The sequence below is a fragment of the Elephas maximus genome, chromosome 10 (genome assembly GCF_024166365.1).
Source record: "Elephas maximus indicus isolate mEleMax1 chromosome 10, mEleMax1 primary haplotype, whole genome shotgun sequence".
Lineage (NCBI taxonomy): Eukaryota > Metazoa > Chordata > Mammalia > Proboscidea > Elephantidae > Elephas > Elephas maximus.
The window spans coordinates 5,618,490-5,636,854 of record NC_064828.1 but is presented as its reverse complement, the minus strand read 5'-3'; the positions used below and the strand labels follow the sequence as shown (position 1 = coordinate 5,636,854).

Here is an 18,365-nt window from a genome sequence, read left to right as displayed (position 1 = left end):
AACCGTTTCATAACATGGAATAATCTGGAAGGCATTATGCTGAGTGAAATTAGTCAGTTCCAAAAGGACAAATATTGTAGAAGACCAGTATTATAAGAACTCGAGAAATAGTTTAAACAGAGAAGAAAATATTCTTTGATGGTTATGAGGAGGGGAGGGAGCGAGAGTGGGAAAGGGGTATCCACTAATTACATAGTAGATAATATCTACTTTAGGTGACGGGAAAGAGAACACACAATATAGGCGAGGTCAGCATAAGTGGACTAAACCAAAAGCAAAGAAGTTTCCTGAATAAACTCAACGCTTTGAAGGCCAGTGTAGCAGGGGTGGGGGTTTGGTGACCATGGTTTCAGGGGTGGGGGTTTGGTGACCATGGTTTCAGGGGACAACTAAGTTAATTGGTATAATAAAATCTGTTAAGAAAACATTCTGCATCCCACTTTGGAGAGTGGCATCTGGGGTCTCAAACACTAGCAAGCGGCCATCTAAGATGCATCCATTGGTCTCAACCCACCTGGATCAAAGGAGTATGAAGAACACCAAGGACACAAGGTAATTATGAGCCCAAGAGACAGAAAGGGCCACATAAACCAGAGACTACATCAGCTTGAGACCAGAAGAGCTAGATGGTGCCCGGCTACAATCAATGACTGCCCTGACAAGGAACACAATAGAGAATCCCTGAGGGAGCAGAGCAGTGGGATGCAGAGGCTAAATTCTCATAAAAAGACCAGACTTAATGGTCTAACTGAGCCTAGAAGGACCCTAGTGGTCATGGTCCCCAGACTTTCTGTTGGCCCAGGACAGGAACCATTCCCAAAGCCAACTCTTTAGACAGGGATTGGACTGGATAATGTTTTGGAAAGGGATATTTGTGAGGAGTGAGCTTCTTGGATCAGGTGTACACTTGAGACTATGTTGGCATCTCCTGCCTGGAGGGGAGATGAGAGGGTAGAGGGGTTAGAAGCTGGCGAAATGGACATGAAAAGAGAGAGTGGAGGGAGGGAGTGGGCTTTCTCATTAGGGGGACAGCAATAGGGAGTATGTAGCAAGGTGTATATATGTTTTTGTGTGAAAGACTGACTTTATTTGTAAACTTTCACTTAAAGCACAATAAAAATAAAAAAAAGAAAATGTTCATTTTGTTAGAAATACAGTTTAAAACCTCTTAAAAGTATTATAGTTTATCATCTATAGCAATTTTGTATTTTAGGTTGCCTAAAGTCGAGGGCACTGGGTGGGTAAAGTGGATACTGAAATAATAATAACTCCTGAAAAAAAATGACTAATATGAAATAACATATTAAGAATTTTTGGAACAAATATAATTGAGACAAAAGCTTGTAAGTAGTATTTCCTAGAAGAAGAGAAAATCTTTTTGGGCTATTTTTTTATACAAACTTTGGAATAGCTTGACCATGTTCTCTTGGTGGTCAAAAATAGCAGTCACTATCTCTTTACTGGAAGCCCTCGTGGAGTAGTGGTTAAATGTTATGGCTGCTAACCAAAAGGTCAGCAGTTCGAATCCGCCAGGTGCTCCACTGAAACTCTATGGGGCAGTTCTACTCTGCCTTATAGGGTCACTATGAGTTGGAATCGACTCGATGGCAGCAGGTTTGGCTTTTTTTGGTTTTATCTCTTGATTATTTTTGATTATTGATTGTTGAATATTGTTAAGTATTAAAATGTAAAACAGGGAGGCTGAATTAAATCTATTTGTATCAAGACAGATAAATCTAGAAAACAATGTTGTGTGAAAGAAAATCAAAGATTTTCATACAGCAAGATATTATCTTTTTATAATATGTACAGAGCCTTGGTGGCACAGTGATTAAGTGATACAGCTGCTAACCCAAAGGTGGGTAGTTGAAATCCATCAGTTGCTCCTTGGAAACCCTATGGGACAGTTCTACTCTGTCCTCTAGGATTGCTGTGGGTCAGAATCGACTTAACAGCAATGGGTTTGTTTTTTTAATAATATGTAATATTGTTTTCTGCATTTTTACACAGAAAACAATATTTAATGTTACAGAAAGAAAGGATGTCCATCAATTTTAGTATAGCCATTACCTCTGGGGAGGGAGGGAAGAATTTAGAAGTGGTGTAACAGATCTGGGGAAAGATCCCTGAAGTAAATATAAACGTTTGTTTGACGTGGGAAATATCATTCTCCATACTTTTCTGCATGTATGAATAAAATAATAAAAACATCTAAAAAAAGCTTCTGTGTAAACTGGTGGAATAAACATAGGTACTTTTAACATAGCTCCCAACCTTCAATTAAATAACAATGAAACATATAAATAACTATGAAAAATTAAATAATCTGTATCAGCACAAAAGTAAATATAAAAATTGATATTATACCCCAAATCTGTGAAATAGCACCAAATTCTGAAAAAGTCTTTGATAATAAATACACTTCAACTGCTTGATAAGAAAGTACAGAGGAGTTCTGAATAGATTCATATCCCCTCTGGCAGAAACTTACTTGGAAAAGCAAAAGCTGCATTGAAATGAGATGTTTAGTTAGGAATCCAACTAAAAGTCTCTTACTTAAGGTCACTTTTGCCTCTTCAGTCTATGGGCACCTGGTAGAATGGCAAGTCTTTGACAGAGCTAAAACACGATGTAGAAGACTGTGATCATTACTAGGTTTTCCACTCTTGCTTTTTTCCTAATCTCCAGGGCCCTACCAGCATTTGCTCCGTAATAGAACTGTTCTTGATTTAAACAGCATTTACCAAATGAGTTGCTTTAGTGACCTTTTTCTTATTAAAAATCTATATATATTCAGTGTTTATGACCAGCAGAACACAACATTTAGCTTGTCATAACATACCAAGTAAAAACAGGATTTTTGCCTTTCTCTAGAGATCCTATTTCCTCAAGGTCAGAGGATACTGTCAATGGTGGAGTGAACTTTTTGCTCAGATTCCCTCCCTCATCAGTCTGGCCAGGTATGTTTCTATTTTTCACTTGAAATATTTGGCTAAGACCTTTACCAGGTCTGTGACACAGTTTGGGGAGATCAAAGAATTTTAAGTAAATTCCAGCATTGGGAAAAATTTATGAAAATTGTAATTAATATTTAAGACATATTTTAGTGATATTTTTTAAAATTTAAGGACAATATTAAAAACGCTTTAGAAACATCTAAACAAAAGAGTAAAAGTAAAGAAAAAAATCCTATAAATTAATTGTAAAGAAAGAACAAAATACTTTGGCTTTAGACTTCTCTACTAGACAAAAATAACAGAAGATAATGAAGCAATGTACCTGTGAATGTGACCTTGTTAGGGAAATAGGATCTTTCTTTGAAGATACTATCAGTTATGTCATACTAGAGTAAGGTGGATCCTAATCTGTCTGAGTGGTCTTATAAAAGGGGAGAACAGACGAGTAGTGTGACACACATGGGGAAGACACCACGCGAGGACCCATCTATAAGCTAATGAACTCCAAGAAAGGCCTGGGGCTACCAGAAGCTGAAAGAGACAAGGGAGGATCTTCCCCTAGAACCAACAGTGTAAGAAAATAAATTCCTGTTTTTCTGATATGGCAGCCCTCAGAAACTAAGACATTCTTCAAAAGAAGCTGTTACGAAAATGTAAAGGCAAGCTGTGGACTGGGAGAAAATATTTACAAAATATATATCTGATAAAGGACTTGTATCTAAAATATGTAAAGAGCTCTTATAACTTAGTAATAAAAAGGCAAACAACCCAATTAAAAACGAACAAAAGATTTGAATAGACACTTCACCAAAGAAGACATACAGATGGCAAATAAGCACATGAAAAGAAGCTCATTATAATTACTCATTAGAGAAATTCAAATAAAAACATAATTGGATACTATTACATACACACAAGAATAGCTAAAATTAAAAAGACCATAGACGTAGAATGGCTAAAAGTAAAAAGACCATACCAAGGGCTGGTGAGGATGTGGGATATCTAAAACTCATACACTGGTAGGAATGTAAAACCATGCCATGATTCTAGATAAGTATTTGGCAGATTCTTAAAAAGTTAAACACACATCATATTATCCAGTTATTCCACTAAAAAAAAAAAAATTCCACTAGTAGGTGTTTATCAAAGAGAAATGTGATCATATGCCCATACAAAGACTTGGACATGAATATTCACAGTAGTTTGATTTGTAATGGCCAAATTCTGGAAACAACACAAATGTCCATCAACAGGTGAATGGATAAACAAATTGTAGTATATTCTTACTGTGGACCACTACTCAGAAATATAAAGGAACAAACTATTAATACATGCAAGAACATTAATGAATCTCAAAATAATTATGGAGTGAAAAACTGACAAACAACAGCACATACTCTATATTTGCCTTTGTATAAAACTCTAGAAAACTCATATTAACCTCTAGGGACAGAAAGCAGATCAGTGGTTGACTGGGGATGGTGGTGGGGAGAGGCAGAAGGGAAGACTTACCAAAAAGCATGAGAAGCTTTTGGGAGTGATGGATACATCCCCTATCTTGACGGTTGTGATGGTGTCACAAGTTTATACGTATGTCAAGACTTATAAAATTTTATACTTTAAATATATGTAGTTTATATTTAGACTTTAATGACTTTGAAAAAATGTAATTATTTGAAGCAAATATTATAAAACTATATAACATGAGGCTTATATTTATGTAGATTTAATATATCTATGACAGTAATAGCACAAAGACAGGGGGGTGAATGAACTATATTTTTCCAAGTTCCTACATTTTAAGTGAAACAGGGCAATAGCACTTTAAGCAGTGTTTTCATAATTCAAGAATGTGTTTTTTAAATCAATAAAACAACCTCAAAAAATACAAAGAGGTAGAGGTAAGCAGCCAATCGTGGAATTAAAGTGGAATACTCAGTATATTTGATTAACCAAAAGAAGACAGGAAAGTAGAGAAATGAGAAAAGATAAATAATTCAAAATAAACGGGAATATAGTAGCAATAAATCCAATCATATCAACAACTACATTAAATGTAAATGAAGTAAACACTCCAATTAAAATGTCAGACTGAATAAAAAAGCAAGCCCCAACTACAGGTCATTTACAAGAAGTACACTGAAAACATAGAAATGGGGGGTGGTCCAAGATTGCAGCATAGTCAGATACTAATAATGTCCCTCTTACAACAAAGACCCGAGAAAACAAGTGAATCAGATACGGATAACAACTTTGGACCCCTTAGCATCAAAGGCAAGGCTGAAGAATCTGACTGCCAAGGGGAAGGAGAGACTGTACAAAAACAACAGACACAGAGAATTACGGATCGTCAGCACCCTGTCAGCTGAACCTGCACAGCGAGGCCATGTTAAGACAAAGCAAGCATTGTTACCAGCCAAAGCCCCCATCATCTGGTGCAACCAAGCAGGAGTGACTTTTTACTCACATCCAGACCAGGCAAGAGCACTCCCCATGCTGCAAAACTTAAGTGCACTTACATCACCCACTGTGCCCTCCCAGCCCTCTGTGCCAGAGGCTCGTGAACCTGCAGTGCCCCTCCACCCCCTTCATCAATCCCCGCTGTGGCACCCACCACTGCCCTGTCCCCTGAGCCAGGGGCCATTGGAACAGCGGCACCTGCTCCTTTGCTCAGCCACTCGTGCTGGGGACCCAAGGACTGGTGGCACCTGCCTCTCTGCCTGGACCCCAGCATTGGGGACTTCTGGAATGGCAGTGCCTGCTTCTCTGCCCAGGCACCCACACCAAGAGCCCATGGACAGACAGCATACCCATGTCTGTCCACCCACCCACACTGGGAGCCCATGGTCTGGCAGCACCCCCTCTTTTGCCCACCCACCCAAAATGGGGGCCTGTGGACTGGGGCACTTGCTCCTAAGCCCAGCCACCCAAGCCAGGGGCTGTGGTCTGGTGTCAGGCACTTCTCCATCTGGCTGCCAGTGCCAGGGGTCCAGGGATTGGTGGCATTACCTCTTCTACCCAGCCAACTGTGCTGGAGGCCCAAAGACTGGTGGCACCCACTCCTATGCCCAGCTGCCCTCACTGGGGGCCCATGGGTGGGTAGTACCTGCTGCTCTGCCCAGCCATTGGTGCCAGGGGCCCACAAACTTGAGGTGCCCACTTCTACACCCAGGCACCTAAGTCAGGGGCCTGCAGACCAGTAGTGCCTCCTACTCTCCCTGGCTACTGGTGCCAGGGGCCCAAGGACTGGTGGCACACCCTCACTCAGGTTGTGCTGTCATGGACTGCGGCACACCCTCAGTGGGCATCCATAACTGGCAGCATTCCCCATGCTTCATCCCCCTTCAACTGGAGGCTTGTGCCCACTCTGAACACCCCTGTGCACCCAAGCCCACTCAAGACCATCAGTGAGAGTTTCCATGCCACCTACCTGGTGATTGACAACCCAGCACCCTCACCCCAACCACCAAGCAACCAGCAGTGCACCCACATAACACTCAACCCACCTGCAAGTGGGAATGCTTCCTGCAGCCACACATAGGTAACTGGCCTGACAGATGCGTAACCTCATGAGTAATGCTAGCTACATCCTCAGCAGCCCCACAAGATCAGCAAACAGAAACCTGTGTTCACACAACCAGCCACTGCCCTACCCACCTGGTGGTGAAAGCTCCTGTGCAGCCAGACTAGTGACTAGAGTAACACTCAAGCCCCACCTACTCAGATAAATCAAAACAAAACAAAATATCAGGATGCAGCAAATAAACATATAAAAAAATACATAAATAAACATAATAACGTCTTAATGCCTCAGGGAACAGACAATATCAAACCATATAAAGAAGCAGGAAAAGTTGGCTTCAGCAAGTCATCAAAATAAAGAACCAGAAAATTTTCCAGATGAATAAATGGTAATGGAATTACACAATAAGGAATTCAAAAGACTAATATATAGGGTTCTCCAAGAAATCAAGAAAGAGACCAAGAAAAATACAGAAAAAAACACAAGGAAAACACAGACAAAGCAATAGAAGAATTCAGGAAAATAATATAAGAAAAAAATGACAAAATGAATAAGACAATTATAAACCTTACAAGAAGAGAAACTAGAAATCCAAAAGATTAACAATAAAATTTCAAAAATACACAACTCAACAGAAGGACACAGCAGCAGAACTGAATTAATGGGAGACAGAATTAACAAAATGGAGGACAAATTCCATGACATCAATTTGTTTAAGGAAAAATTAGAAAAAAGAAAAAAAAAAGGAAGAAAGCCTAAGAATTATGTGGGACACTATCAGGAGGAAAAATTCACATGTAATCAGAATTCCAGTACAGAGTGAATTGTCAAAGATTTGTTGGCAGAAAACATGCCTAATATAAAAGATGAGAAGATATCCAGCCAAGAAACTCAACAGAACCCAAATAGGATAGACACCAAAAGAAAGTCACCAAAACAAATCATAATCAAACTTGCCAATACCATAGACAAAGAAAGAATTCTGAGAGGAGCTCAGGAAAAAAGAAGTCACCTACAAAGTGGAACCAATAAGACTAAGCTGTAATTACTCAGTGGAAACCATGTAGGTAAGAAGGCGATGGAATGACGTATATAAAACCTTAAAAGAAAAAAACTGCCAACCAAGAATTATATATCCAGCAAAACTATCTCTCGAATGTGATAGTGAAATTAGGACATTTCCAGACAAACAGAAATTAAGGGAATTTGTAAAAACCAGACCTCTCTTACCCGTTAAACTCCACCGCTGCTGAGTCAATTCCAGCTCATAGTGACCCTACAGGACAGAGGAGGACTGCCCCATGAGGTTTTCAAGGAGCAGCTAGTGGATTCAAACTGCCGACTTTTGGTTAGCAGCTTCAGCTCTTAACTACTGAGCCACCAGGGTTCCAACTGAACTTACAAGAAATACTAGAGGAAATTCTTCAGACAAAGAACCAAAGACATCAGACAGCAACTTGAGATTAGGACACAGGACAGCATCAGCCAGATACTGACCCAGAAGACAAAAAATTCTGAAAAAAATAAAACAAAGCTAAAAGACTGAAAACAGGGATTTAGAGATGTTAATCTGTAAATGATGACAATGTCAAAACAAAAAGGGGGAATAAATGGTGTAGTTACAGAACTTTCATATGGAGAGGATGTCAAAGCAATATCAAGAAATAAAAGACTGCTTTAAATTTAGGAAAATAAAGGTAAATTTCAAGGTAATCACAAAAAAGTTAACAAACCTACCAATCAAAATAAAAATGAAGAAAAACAAAAAGACTCAGTAAACATAAAATCAACAACAAAAGAAATATAAAGAAAATCTACAAACAAAAAGATCTCAGCACAGGAAATTAAGTGGAACAAAGAAACCATCAATATCACAAATAAAAGTACAACAAAATGACAACAGTAAGCTCATAAAAAAAAAATTTACCTAGCAATAATTAGACGGTATGTAAACGGCTTAAAGTCACCAGTAATCATCCTGAGACCGGAAGAACTAGATGGTGCCCGGCTACAACCAGTGACTGCCCTGACAGGGAGCACAACAGAGAACTTCTGAGGGAGCAGGAGAACAGTGGGATGCAGACCCCAAATTCTCATAAAAAGACCAGACTTAATGGTCTGATTGAGACTAGAGGAATTCCGGCAGTCATGGTCTCCAAATCTTCTGTTGGCCCAGGACAGGAACCATTCCTGAAGACAACTCATCAGACATGGATTGGACTGGACAATGGGTTGGAGAGAGATGCTGACGAAGAGTGAGCTACTTGTATCAGGTGGACACTTGAGACTGTGTTGGCATCTCCCGTCTGGAGGGGAGATAGGAGATAGACAGAGAGGGTTAAAAACTGCCAAAATTGTCATGAAAGGAGAGACTGGAAGGAGGGAGCGGGCTGACTCATTAGGGGGAGAGTAAGTGGGAGTATGGAGTAAGGTATATATAAGCTTATATGTGACAGACTGACTTGATTTGTAAACTTTCACTTAAAGCACAATAAAAATTATTTTAAAAAAAGGCACCAGTAAAGAGAGAGAATGGCAGAATGGTTTAAAAAACATGATCCATCAATATGCTGTCTAAAGAGACCCATGTTAGACACAAAGACATAATATATTAAAAATCAAAAGACAGAAAAAATATATCAAGCAAACAATAAAAAAAAGAGCAGGAGTGGTGATATTAATCTCTGAAAAAATAGACTTCAAGTCAAAATCCACCATAAAAGACAAGGAAGGACATTATATAATGATTAAAGGTTCAATTCACCAAGAGAACATATCCATAATAAATACCTATGCACCCAACGACAGGGCTCCAAAATCCACAAAACAAATTCCAATATCATTGAAAAGAGTAATAGACAGTTTCACAATAATAGTAAGATACTTCAATACATCACTTTCAGTGAAGGACAGAACATCTAGAAAGGAACTCACCAAAGATTCAGAATACTGAAATGCCACAATCAACCACCTCAGCCTCATACACATATCCAGAACATTTCACCTAACTGCACCAAAGTATACATTCTTTTCCAATGCACAGGGAACTGTCTTCAGAATAGACCACATTTGAGGCCACAAAGCAACCCTCAATAAAATTTGAAACATTGAAATAATACAAAACATTTTGTCTGATCACAATGCTTAAAAGTAGAAATCAATAACAGGAAGAACAAGGAAATAAAAACCAAATACATGAAAACTGATCGACAACTTGCTTAAAACCATTGGTTAATAGAAAATATCAAAGAGGAAATTTAAAAAAAATTTCTAGAATCAAACAAGATGAAAACACAACATAATGAAACCTTTGGGACACAGCAAAAGCAGTGCTCAGAGGTCAATTTATAGCAATAAAAACACACACAAAAATTGAAGAAAAGACCAAAGTTAAAACACTAACCCTAAAACTCAAAAAAATAGAAAGAGAGCAGCAAAAGAAGCCCCCAGTCACCAGGAGAAATAAAATAATAAAGATTAGAGCAGAAATAAATGAAATAGAGAACAGAAAAACAGTAGAAATAATCAACAAGACCTGAAGTTGGTTCTTTGAAAAGATAAAAAAAATCAGGAAAACCATGGGCCAAATTGACAAAAGAAAAGCAAGAGAAGAAGCAAGTAACCTAAATAAGACACGAGAAGGGTAACATTACAACAGAATCAACAGAAATAAAAGGAATCATAACAAAATACTATGAAAAATTGTACTCCAAAATTGTAAACCTAGAGAAAATGGACAAATTTCTAGAAAAACATTACCTACCAAAACTTATACAAACTGAGGTAGAAAAGCGAACAGACCAATAACAAAGGAAGAGAGTGAAGGGGTAATAAAAAAAAAAAAAACTTCTGACAAACAAAAAAATGTCTTAGTCCAGATAGCTTCACTGGAGAATTTTACCAAACTTTCACAGAAGAGCTCAAGCCAGTACTACTCAAACTATTTCAAAGCATAGAAAAGGAAGAAAGACTTCCAAATTAATTTCTATGAAGCCAGCATGGGTAGCATAACACTGATACTGAAGCCAGGCAAATATATCGCAAAAAAAGAAAAATTACAGACCAATATCTCACATGAATACAGATGCCAAAATTTTGAACAAAATTCTAGCTAACAGAATTCAGCATTATAAAAAACAAACAAACAAAAACAAAAAATGCCACAACCAAGTGGGATTCATACCAGGCATGCATGGATGGTTCAAAGTTAGAAAACCAGTCAACGTAATCCACCATGTAAATAGAATACAAGAATCATACAATCATTTCAACTGATGCAGAAAAGGCATTTGATAAAGTCCAACACCACCCATGATAAAAATTCTCAATAAAATAGGAATTGAAGGGAAATTCCTCAATATAACAAAGGGCATCTATAAAAAACCAACAGCTGACATAATTTTCAATGGAGAGACTCTGAAAGCATTTTACCTGAGAATGGGAACAAGACTAGGATGCCGTTTATCATCACTCCTACTTAACATTGTGCTGGAAGTAGGAAGAAGGGAAGAAAAAGAAATAAAGGGCATCCAAATTGGAAAGGAAGAAGTAAAACTATCCCTATTCGCATATGATATGATCCTATACACAGAGAACCCTAAGGATGACACAAGAAAACTACCGGAACCAATAGAAAGAATCAGCAGAGTAACAGGATACAATATCAACATACAAAAATCAGTTGGATTACTATACACCAACGAGAACTTTGAAAAGGAAATTATGAAAACAATAACATTATAATGATGGTTTCCATAAAAGTCCCCCCAAAGATAAAATACTTAGGAATAAATCTAACCAAGGACATAAAGGACTTATGCAAAGAAAACTACAAAATCTTATTACAAGAAACCAAAAGAGACCCACATAAATGGAAAAACATACCATGCTCATGGATGGGTACACTCAACATTGTGAAAATGTCAATTCTACCCAAAGCGATCTACAGATATAATGCAATCCCTACAGAGAGTACAGGGTCAGCGGCTGCAACAATGAGCTCAAGCATAACAACGATTGTAAGGATGGCGCAGGACAGGGCAGTGTTTCGTTCTGTTGTGCATAGGGTCGCTATGAGTCAGAACCGACTCGTCGGCACGTAACAACAACAACAACATGCAAATACCAACAGCATTCTTTAACGAGATGAAAAAAAACTAATCACCAACTTTATATGGAAAGGAATGAGGTCCTAGATAAGCAATGCATTACTGAAGAAGAAGAAAGTAAGAGGCCTCACGTTACCTGATCTCAGAACCTACTATACAGCCACAGTTGTCAAAACAGCAGACACGTAGGCCAGCGGGAACAGAACTGAGAACCCAGATGTAAATCCATCCATCTGTTGTCAGCTGATCTCTGACAAAGGACCAAAGTTCATTAAATGGGGAAAAGACAGTCTTTTCAACAAATTTTGCTGGCAAAACTGAATATTCATCTGTAAAAAAAATGAAACAGGACCCATACCTCACACCATATACAAAAACTAACTCAAAAGAATCAAGGACCTAAATATAAAACCTACAACAACAAAGATCATGGAAGAAAAAATAGGGACAATGCTAGGGGGCCTAATACATGGCATAAATACAATACAAACCATAACTAACAATGCACAAACACCAGAAGATAAACTAGAAAACTTGTGGGGGTGGGGTCCTAAAAATTAAGCACTTATGCTCATCAAAAGACTTAATCAAAAGAGTAAAAAGAGAACTTATAGACTGGGAAAGATTTTTTGGCTACAACATATCCAACAAGGGTCTAATCTCTAAACTCTATAGAATACTTCAACACCTCACAACCAAAAGACAAATAATTCATTAAATAATGGCCAAAGGATATGAACAGACACTTCACCAAATGAGACATTCACATGGCTAACAGACACATGAGGAAATGCTCGTAATCATTAGTTTTTTGAGAATTCCAAGTCAAAACTACAATGAGACACCATTTCACCCCCACATTACTAGCACTAATCAAAAAAAAAAAAAAACCCCACAAAATAACAAATATTGGAGAGGTTGCAGGGAGACTGGAACGCTTATGAACTGCTGGTGGGAATGTAAACTGGTACAACTTCTACGGATAACGATATGGTGCCTCCGTTAAAAGACAGAAATGGAAATCCCATACAATCCAGCAATTCCACTCTTGAGAATATACTCTAGAGAAAAAAAAGCTGTCCCATGAATAGACATATACACACTCATGTTCACTGCAGCATTATTCACAACAGCAAAAGATGGAAACAACCTAAGTGCTCATCAACAGATGAATGGGTAAAGAAATTATGGTACATACACACAGTGGAATACTACGTGACAATAAAGAACAACGATGGACCTGTGAAACTTCTCACACATAATGGATGGATCTGGAGGGCATTATGCTGATCGAAATAAGTCAAAACGACAAATATTGTACAAGACCACTATTAGAAAAAACCAAGAAAAGGCTTACACACAGAAAAAGAAATCTTTATGACTGAGGGAAACGGTAGGGACAGTAAGCCTCTAACTAGGCAGTAGACAAGTGTTAACTTTGGTGAAGGGAAAGACCACAATCAATACGGGGGAGTCAGGACAACTTGACCGAGACAAAGTCATAGAAGCTTCCTAGACACATCTAAACACTTCGAGGGACCCAGTTGCTGGGGCTGAGAACTAGGGACTATGATCTTGGGGGTACTTCGGTCAATTGGCATAACACAGTTCATAAATAAAATGGTCTACATCCTACTTTGGTGAGTAGCGTGTGGAATCTTAAAAGCTTGTGAGCGGTCATCTAAGATACATCTGCTGGCCCTATTACGTTTGGAACAAAGGAGAATGAAGAAAACCAAAGACACAAGGAAAATATTCGTCCAAAGGACTAATGGACCACCTGAACCACAGCCTCCGCCAACCTGAGCTCAGAAGAACTAGATAGCGCCTGGCTACCACCACCAACCACTCTGACAAGGATCACAATAGAGGATTTCAGACAGAGTGGGAGAAAAATGTAGAACAAAATTCAAATTCATAACAAAAGACCATACTTACTGGTCTGACAGAGACTGGAGGAACCCCTAAGACTATGGACTCTGGACGCCCTGCTAACTCAGAACTGAAGCCACTCCCAAAGTCTACCTTTCAGCCAAAGATTAGACAGGTCTATAAAACAAACGATAACACACGTGAGGAATGTGCTTCTTAGTCTGATGAAGTAAAAAAAAAAAAAAAAAAACAAGGGACCAAATGAGCAACACCTGCCCAAAAGCAATGACAAGAAGGCAGGAAGGGACAGGAAAGCTGGATGAATGGACACATAGGACCCAGAGTGGAAAGAGAAAGGGGAGAGTGCTGACACATTGTGGGGATTGCAACCACTGTCACATAACAATTTGTATATAAATAAAAAAGAAAAAAATGGGATCAACCTATCCATGTTATTTTTAATTAAGAAATTTTAAATTAAAAAAAAAAGCACCAGGAAAAAATACCAGTAGATATTTTTATAATCTTAGATAAGCAAGTTTTAATAAATATGCTACGTTACTGATATCCTAAAGAAAACATAAATTTACTGAATAAAAATTCCAAACTTATCATGACAAAGCACGTTATTAACCAGTTAGCAATATAGCTAAAAGTGAAATTTATAAAAATTTATAGTGTACATGAGGACCAAAAATTCCTAAAAATAAAATTTAAACATACCATCACAAATGGGAAAATGATTTAAGCACAACCCAATTTTATAATAAAAAAAAATGTAAAGCGATATTTAAACTACTATAGCCCCAATCTTTAAGTCAAATGTTACCTTAAGATCCTCTACCAAAGAAAATTCTGACTCATAAATAACCTGATATACTTGATTTGGGCTATCTCTTTCATTCTGTAGTTTACAATGAATTCACTTACTAGCCATTATGCGTTCTTGACTGTTTGCAATCATTTCCTTTACAGATTTTTCAGGATCTTTCTTGCTACCATGTATGGTTGTCGTGGTGAGTCCTTTAAGTTTCCAGTGGGTCCAAAAGCCTTTCTGAGGTTTTAAACCTGTTCATAAAAAATGTACAATTAGTAGAAGAAATTCAGATTTTGAAAATGTCTTTCGTTCAAGCATTTTTGTTACTGTGATACATTTCAACCTCACAACAGTCTTGTGAGTATTGTTAGCCTAAAGTTTCAAATGGGAATTTCGATACAGAGATATTAATGTCTCGTAATGCAAAACAGAAAAGAGCTAAAACTTACTTGACAGTATCTTCTGACTTAGGTACTTTTATAATTATGGTCAGAAGATCTGGGTTCAATACTGAAGACATGATTTTTGAAAAAGAAATCAGCTAAGTTCATAAATGGCCATCAGAGGAGGGTAATCATTACAAATACTAAAACAGGACCCAAGTATCCAACAACAGTAGATCCATACAGTGGACTATGAAATAGGTATTATCAACTACCTGGTAAATACTTGTTAACATAGAAAGGCATTCATGATATGTTTTTTTGTGAAGAACAATTTTACTTTTTGTGTTTGTATACATGTATAGCTATTGCCTCTGAGTGTAGGTGATTATCGTTTTTTTAAATTTGATTGTATCTCCTTTTAAAATAACATTTATGAATCGATTATAGTACTCAAAAAGTAATAAAAATAAATTTAATTTAAAAAGATCAACTTTTGTTACTTTTAAGCTGTGTAGGATTGGATAAATTATTTAACCATTCAATAATAAGAATGAGAATGATTAAATTCCTTTGTATATTTCATATGGTTGTCCTAAGGATCAATTGAGATAATATATGTTAAAGTGTTTAATAAATGGCAGTGCGCTATACAGATGTGAGCTAATATTATCACTATTGTACGTTAACATACTGATAAATATAACTAATTTTCTCATTAGCGACTGTTCAGTGAGGATTGTTATATTGGACTATCAAATTAGAACCTTTTAAGTGTTTTTAGACACAGATAACGATTACCACTAGACAAAACATGCAGAAGCCTTCAGTTTGATTCACTTGGGTGCCTCTTGATAGATTGTCTAATGTTGAATAATTCTTACATTTCTGGGGTGAATCTTACTTGGTCTTGATTATATAAAGAGAAATAACATTCATTCATTCAACAAACACTGTGTACTATGTGCTTCACATACATACACATGCACAAACCCAAACCCGTTGCCATGGAGCCAATTCTGACTCATGGCAACCATACAGGACAGAGTAGAACTACCTCACAGTCTCCAAGGGGCAGCTGGTGGATTTGAACCTCTGGCCTTTTGGCTAGCAGGCAAGTTCTTAACCACTAAGCCAGGAGGGCTTCAAGAGAGTCCCTTCCTACAAGCAGACATGAAATTATGTAGCACAGTATCTGGTCCAGAGCAAGCACTTAATACAAGTTACTTTCTCTGTTGATCCTTTTCCAAATTAACTACTGGATGAGCTGTGACTATATTTCAATATTAATTACAAATAAAAAATTTAAATCAGTTACTAAACACAGGCTGTTTCAAAGGACGGCATTAACATAGGGCCACAATCCTCGAATGAAGTGTGTTCTACATCTTTAGCGTTGACAATTTCTGTAAGCTTTGGAAGGATCTATTCAAGGATTTTCCTAAGAATTTTTTTTTTTTTTAATCATACAGGGGTTAGAAACAAATGGCATACAAATCAATGGAATTAAACACAAAAAAATCTTGAAATTACCTGGGAAGTTACATATATTTTAAATTTCAGTTTCTATTTCATTAAATTTATACAGGTATGTGAAAGTCAAATATTATAAAACCCCATAGTTCCCTCACTCACCCCCAACACCAACCATATCTTGCTTCCCAGAAACAACCACCTTTATTTGTATTCATGTCCTTATCTTGTCCCCCCCGCCCCCCCAAAAAAGTGGGGCTATATTGCAACTTCTTGGTATTTTCCTTTTAGGCAGCACCTATTGACACTGCACTGTGGAACACAAGGATTTAACAATCTTTCATCTTCTTCTCTCACCTTTACCACAAGCTAATTTCTATTCACACAATCTCAAAAGTGTTAAATTAAAATATTCACTGGATGAATATCAGTGTTTACATTAAAACCCTATTCATATTTACATGTAAAACCTAATTCACAAGTAAGACATTTCAGAAACATTACTTTCTTGAGAAAATTTTTCTTTTCCCTCAAGTTAACAACTGTCTGATATTTTCTTTTCCTTATTTTCTATATACTTACAATTAATTTGGCTCCAAACTCCTCCCCACCTCCCAACTGTCTAAATTGCTTCTGAATAAATTCAAATACATTAATCTCTCTACTGCATTTAATGCTCTTGGAGACTCTCGCTCAAAGCCTTCTGATGCGCTTCAAGATGGACAAACTTTTTATTGTGCTCAGAGTGCAGCTGTCATCCTGGCAGCTCCCTTCAAGCTCTTTGGGGATTCCAGTGTTCCTTCTGCTACAGCTTCTCTCTCTTGGATCCCACCTTGTTCTCTTCCTGAATTCACTTTTTATTTTGTTGGTGTGTCTCCTCCAATACCTTCATAAGAAAGGATATAATCAAGGTACCTTTTTTTAGGGCTTGCCTATCTGGAAATGACCTCAGTTAACCCTTACACTTACTTGGTAATTTGATGTAGGGTTCTAAGTTATAAATAGTTTCCCCTCAGAGCTTTTAACCCATTGTTTTTAGCTTTCAGAGTTGTTGATAAGAAGGCTGACATCATTCTGTTTCTTGATCCTTCTGTTCCCTGAAAGTTTTTAGCATTTTCTTTTTGTTCTCACGGTTCTGAGATTTCACAGTACAAGTATGTGTCCCATAACGGCCATCACACATTCTGTGAAATAGGATGTTATGTGATTTGGACATTGTGCGAACAACATATTATATACAGGAGAGAAGCAGGCAGGACCACCACCAGGCAGACCTGGGACCTGAGCCCCCGGCTGTGCCGAAGGACTGCTGAACACTTTGGCTCCACCACCGCAGGCCCTGCGTGGTTGTCGCCTGGTCTCTGGGAGCCGTACCTGATCCGCGCCCCCGCCCCCAGTGTGTACTCGCTGCCAGCCAGCTGCCTCCCTTCCCTTCTTCCTCCCTGCCCCACAATGAGCTTTAAACTCCTCCAGCCCCGCCCACACCTCCTCCACCTACACCCCTAGTCACCTTTTCCTGGTCCTCCTCCCACCACCACCGCAGCCCGCACCACTCAGTGGCTGCCACCGCGGGAGGAGCCACAGCTTTGTGTCTGGGTGTGACGCACAGGTCACCCTGGTGGCCCCGTGGGGCGGTGGCCCCGTGGGGCGGTGGCCCACCCGCGGGGTATCCGCCTTGGCGGATCCGGCAGTGTGTGCATAGTCCCTGCCTGAGGCTACCGTGATGAGACAGGCAGCCATGGGCTGATGCACGACCTGGAGAGCTAATGAGACGCATGTAGGATCTGTGGTACTTAGCAAAGTATGTCAGCTACATCCCATTCTCCGATCAGGTTGTCTGAACTCCATTATAACCTTAGGAGACCATGATGTATGTGCAGCCCGACCTTGCCTGAAGTTATGCGGCACATACTTGTAATGTGCTGTCGGGTGCATCTATTTTTATCCATCGTTCAAAGCACTGGATAATCCCTTTCAAACTGGAAACTCAAGTCTTTCATGTGTGGTGAGTCTTCTTGAAGTACTTCTTTGATTATTTCCTCCCACACTTTTTCTCTCTGTTTTCCCTTTTTGGATATAATATAGAGAATTCAGACCTCAAAAATTAAAAGGCTGAAGGATCAGTTTCTTCTATCTTGAGAAGAACAGTTAGATCACTGATCTTCAGCCTTCATTCTTCATTCAGGGGCACGAATTACCCTCTAAAAGCCACTTTAGCTGGCATCTTATGTA

General features: G+C 38.4%; 1 protein-coding gene across 1 annotated transcript in view; it reads right to left on the bottom strand.

The window, feature by feature from the left end:
- Positions 1-18,365, bottom strand: part of FAM227B (family with sequence similarity 227 member B) — a 342,173-nt gene that overhangs the window by 203,749 nt on the left and 120,059 nt on the right. The window contains exon 12 of the mRNA XM_049898966.1: positions 14,391-14,528. Within this exon, the coding sequence (XP_049754923.1) occupies positions 14,391-14,528 (138 nt within the window). The remainder of the gene's footprint in view (positions 1-14,390; positions 14,529-18,365) is intronic.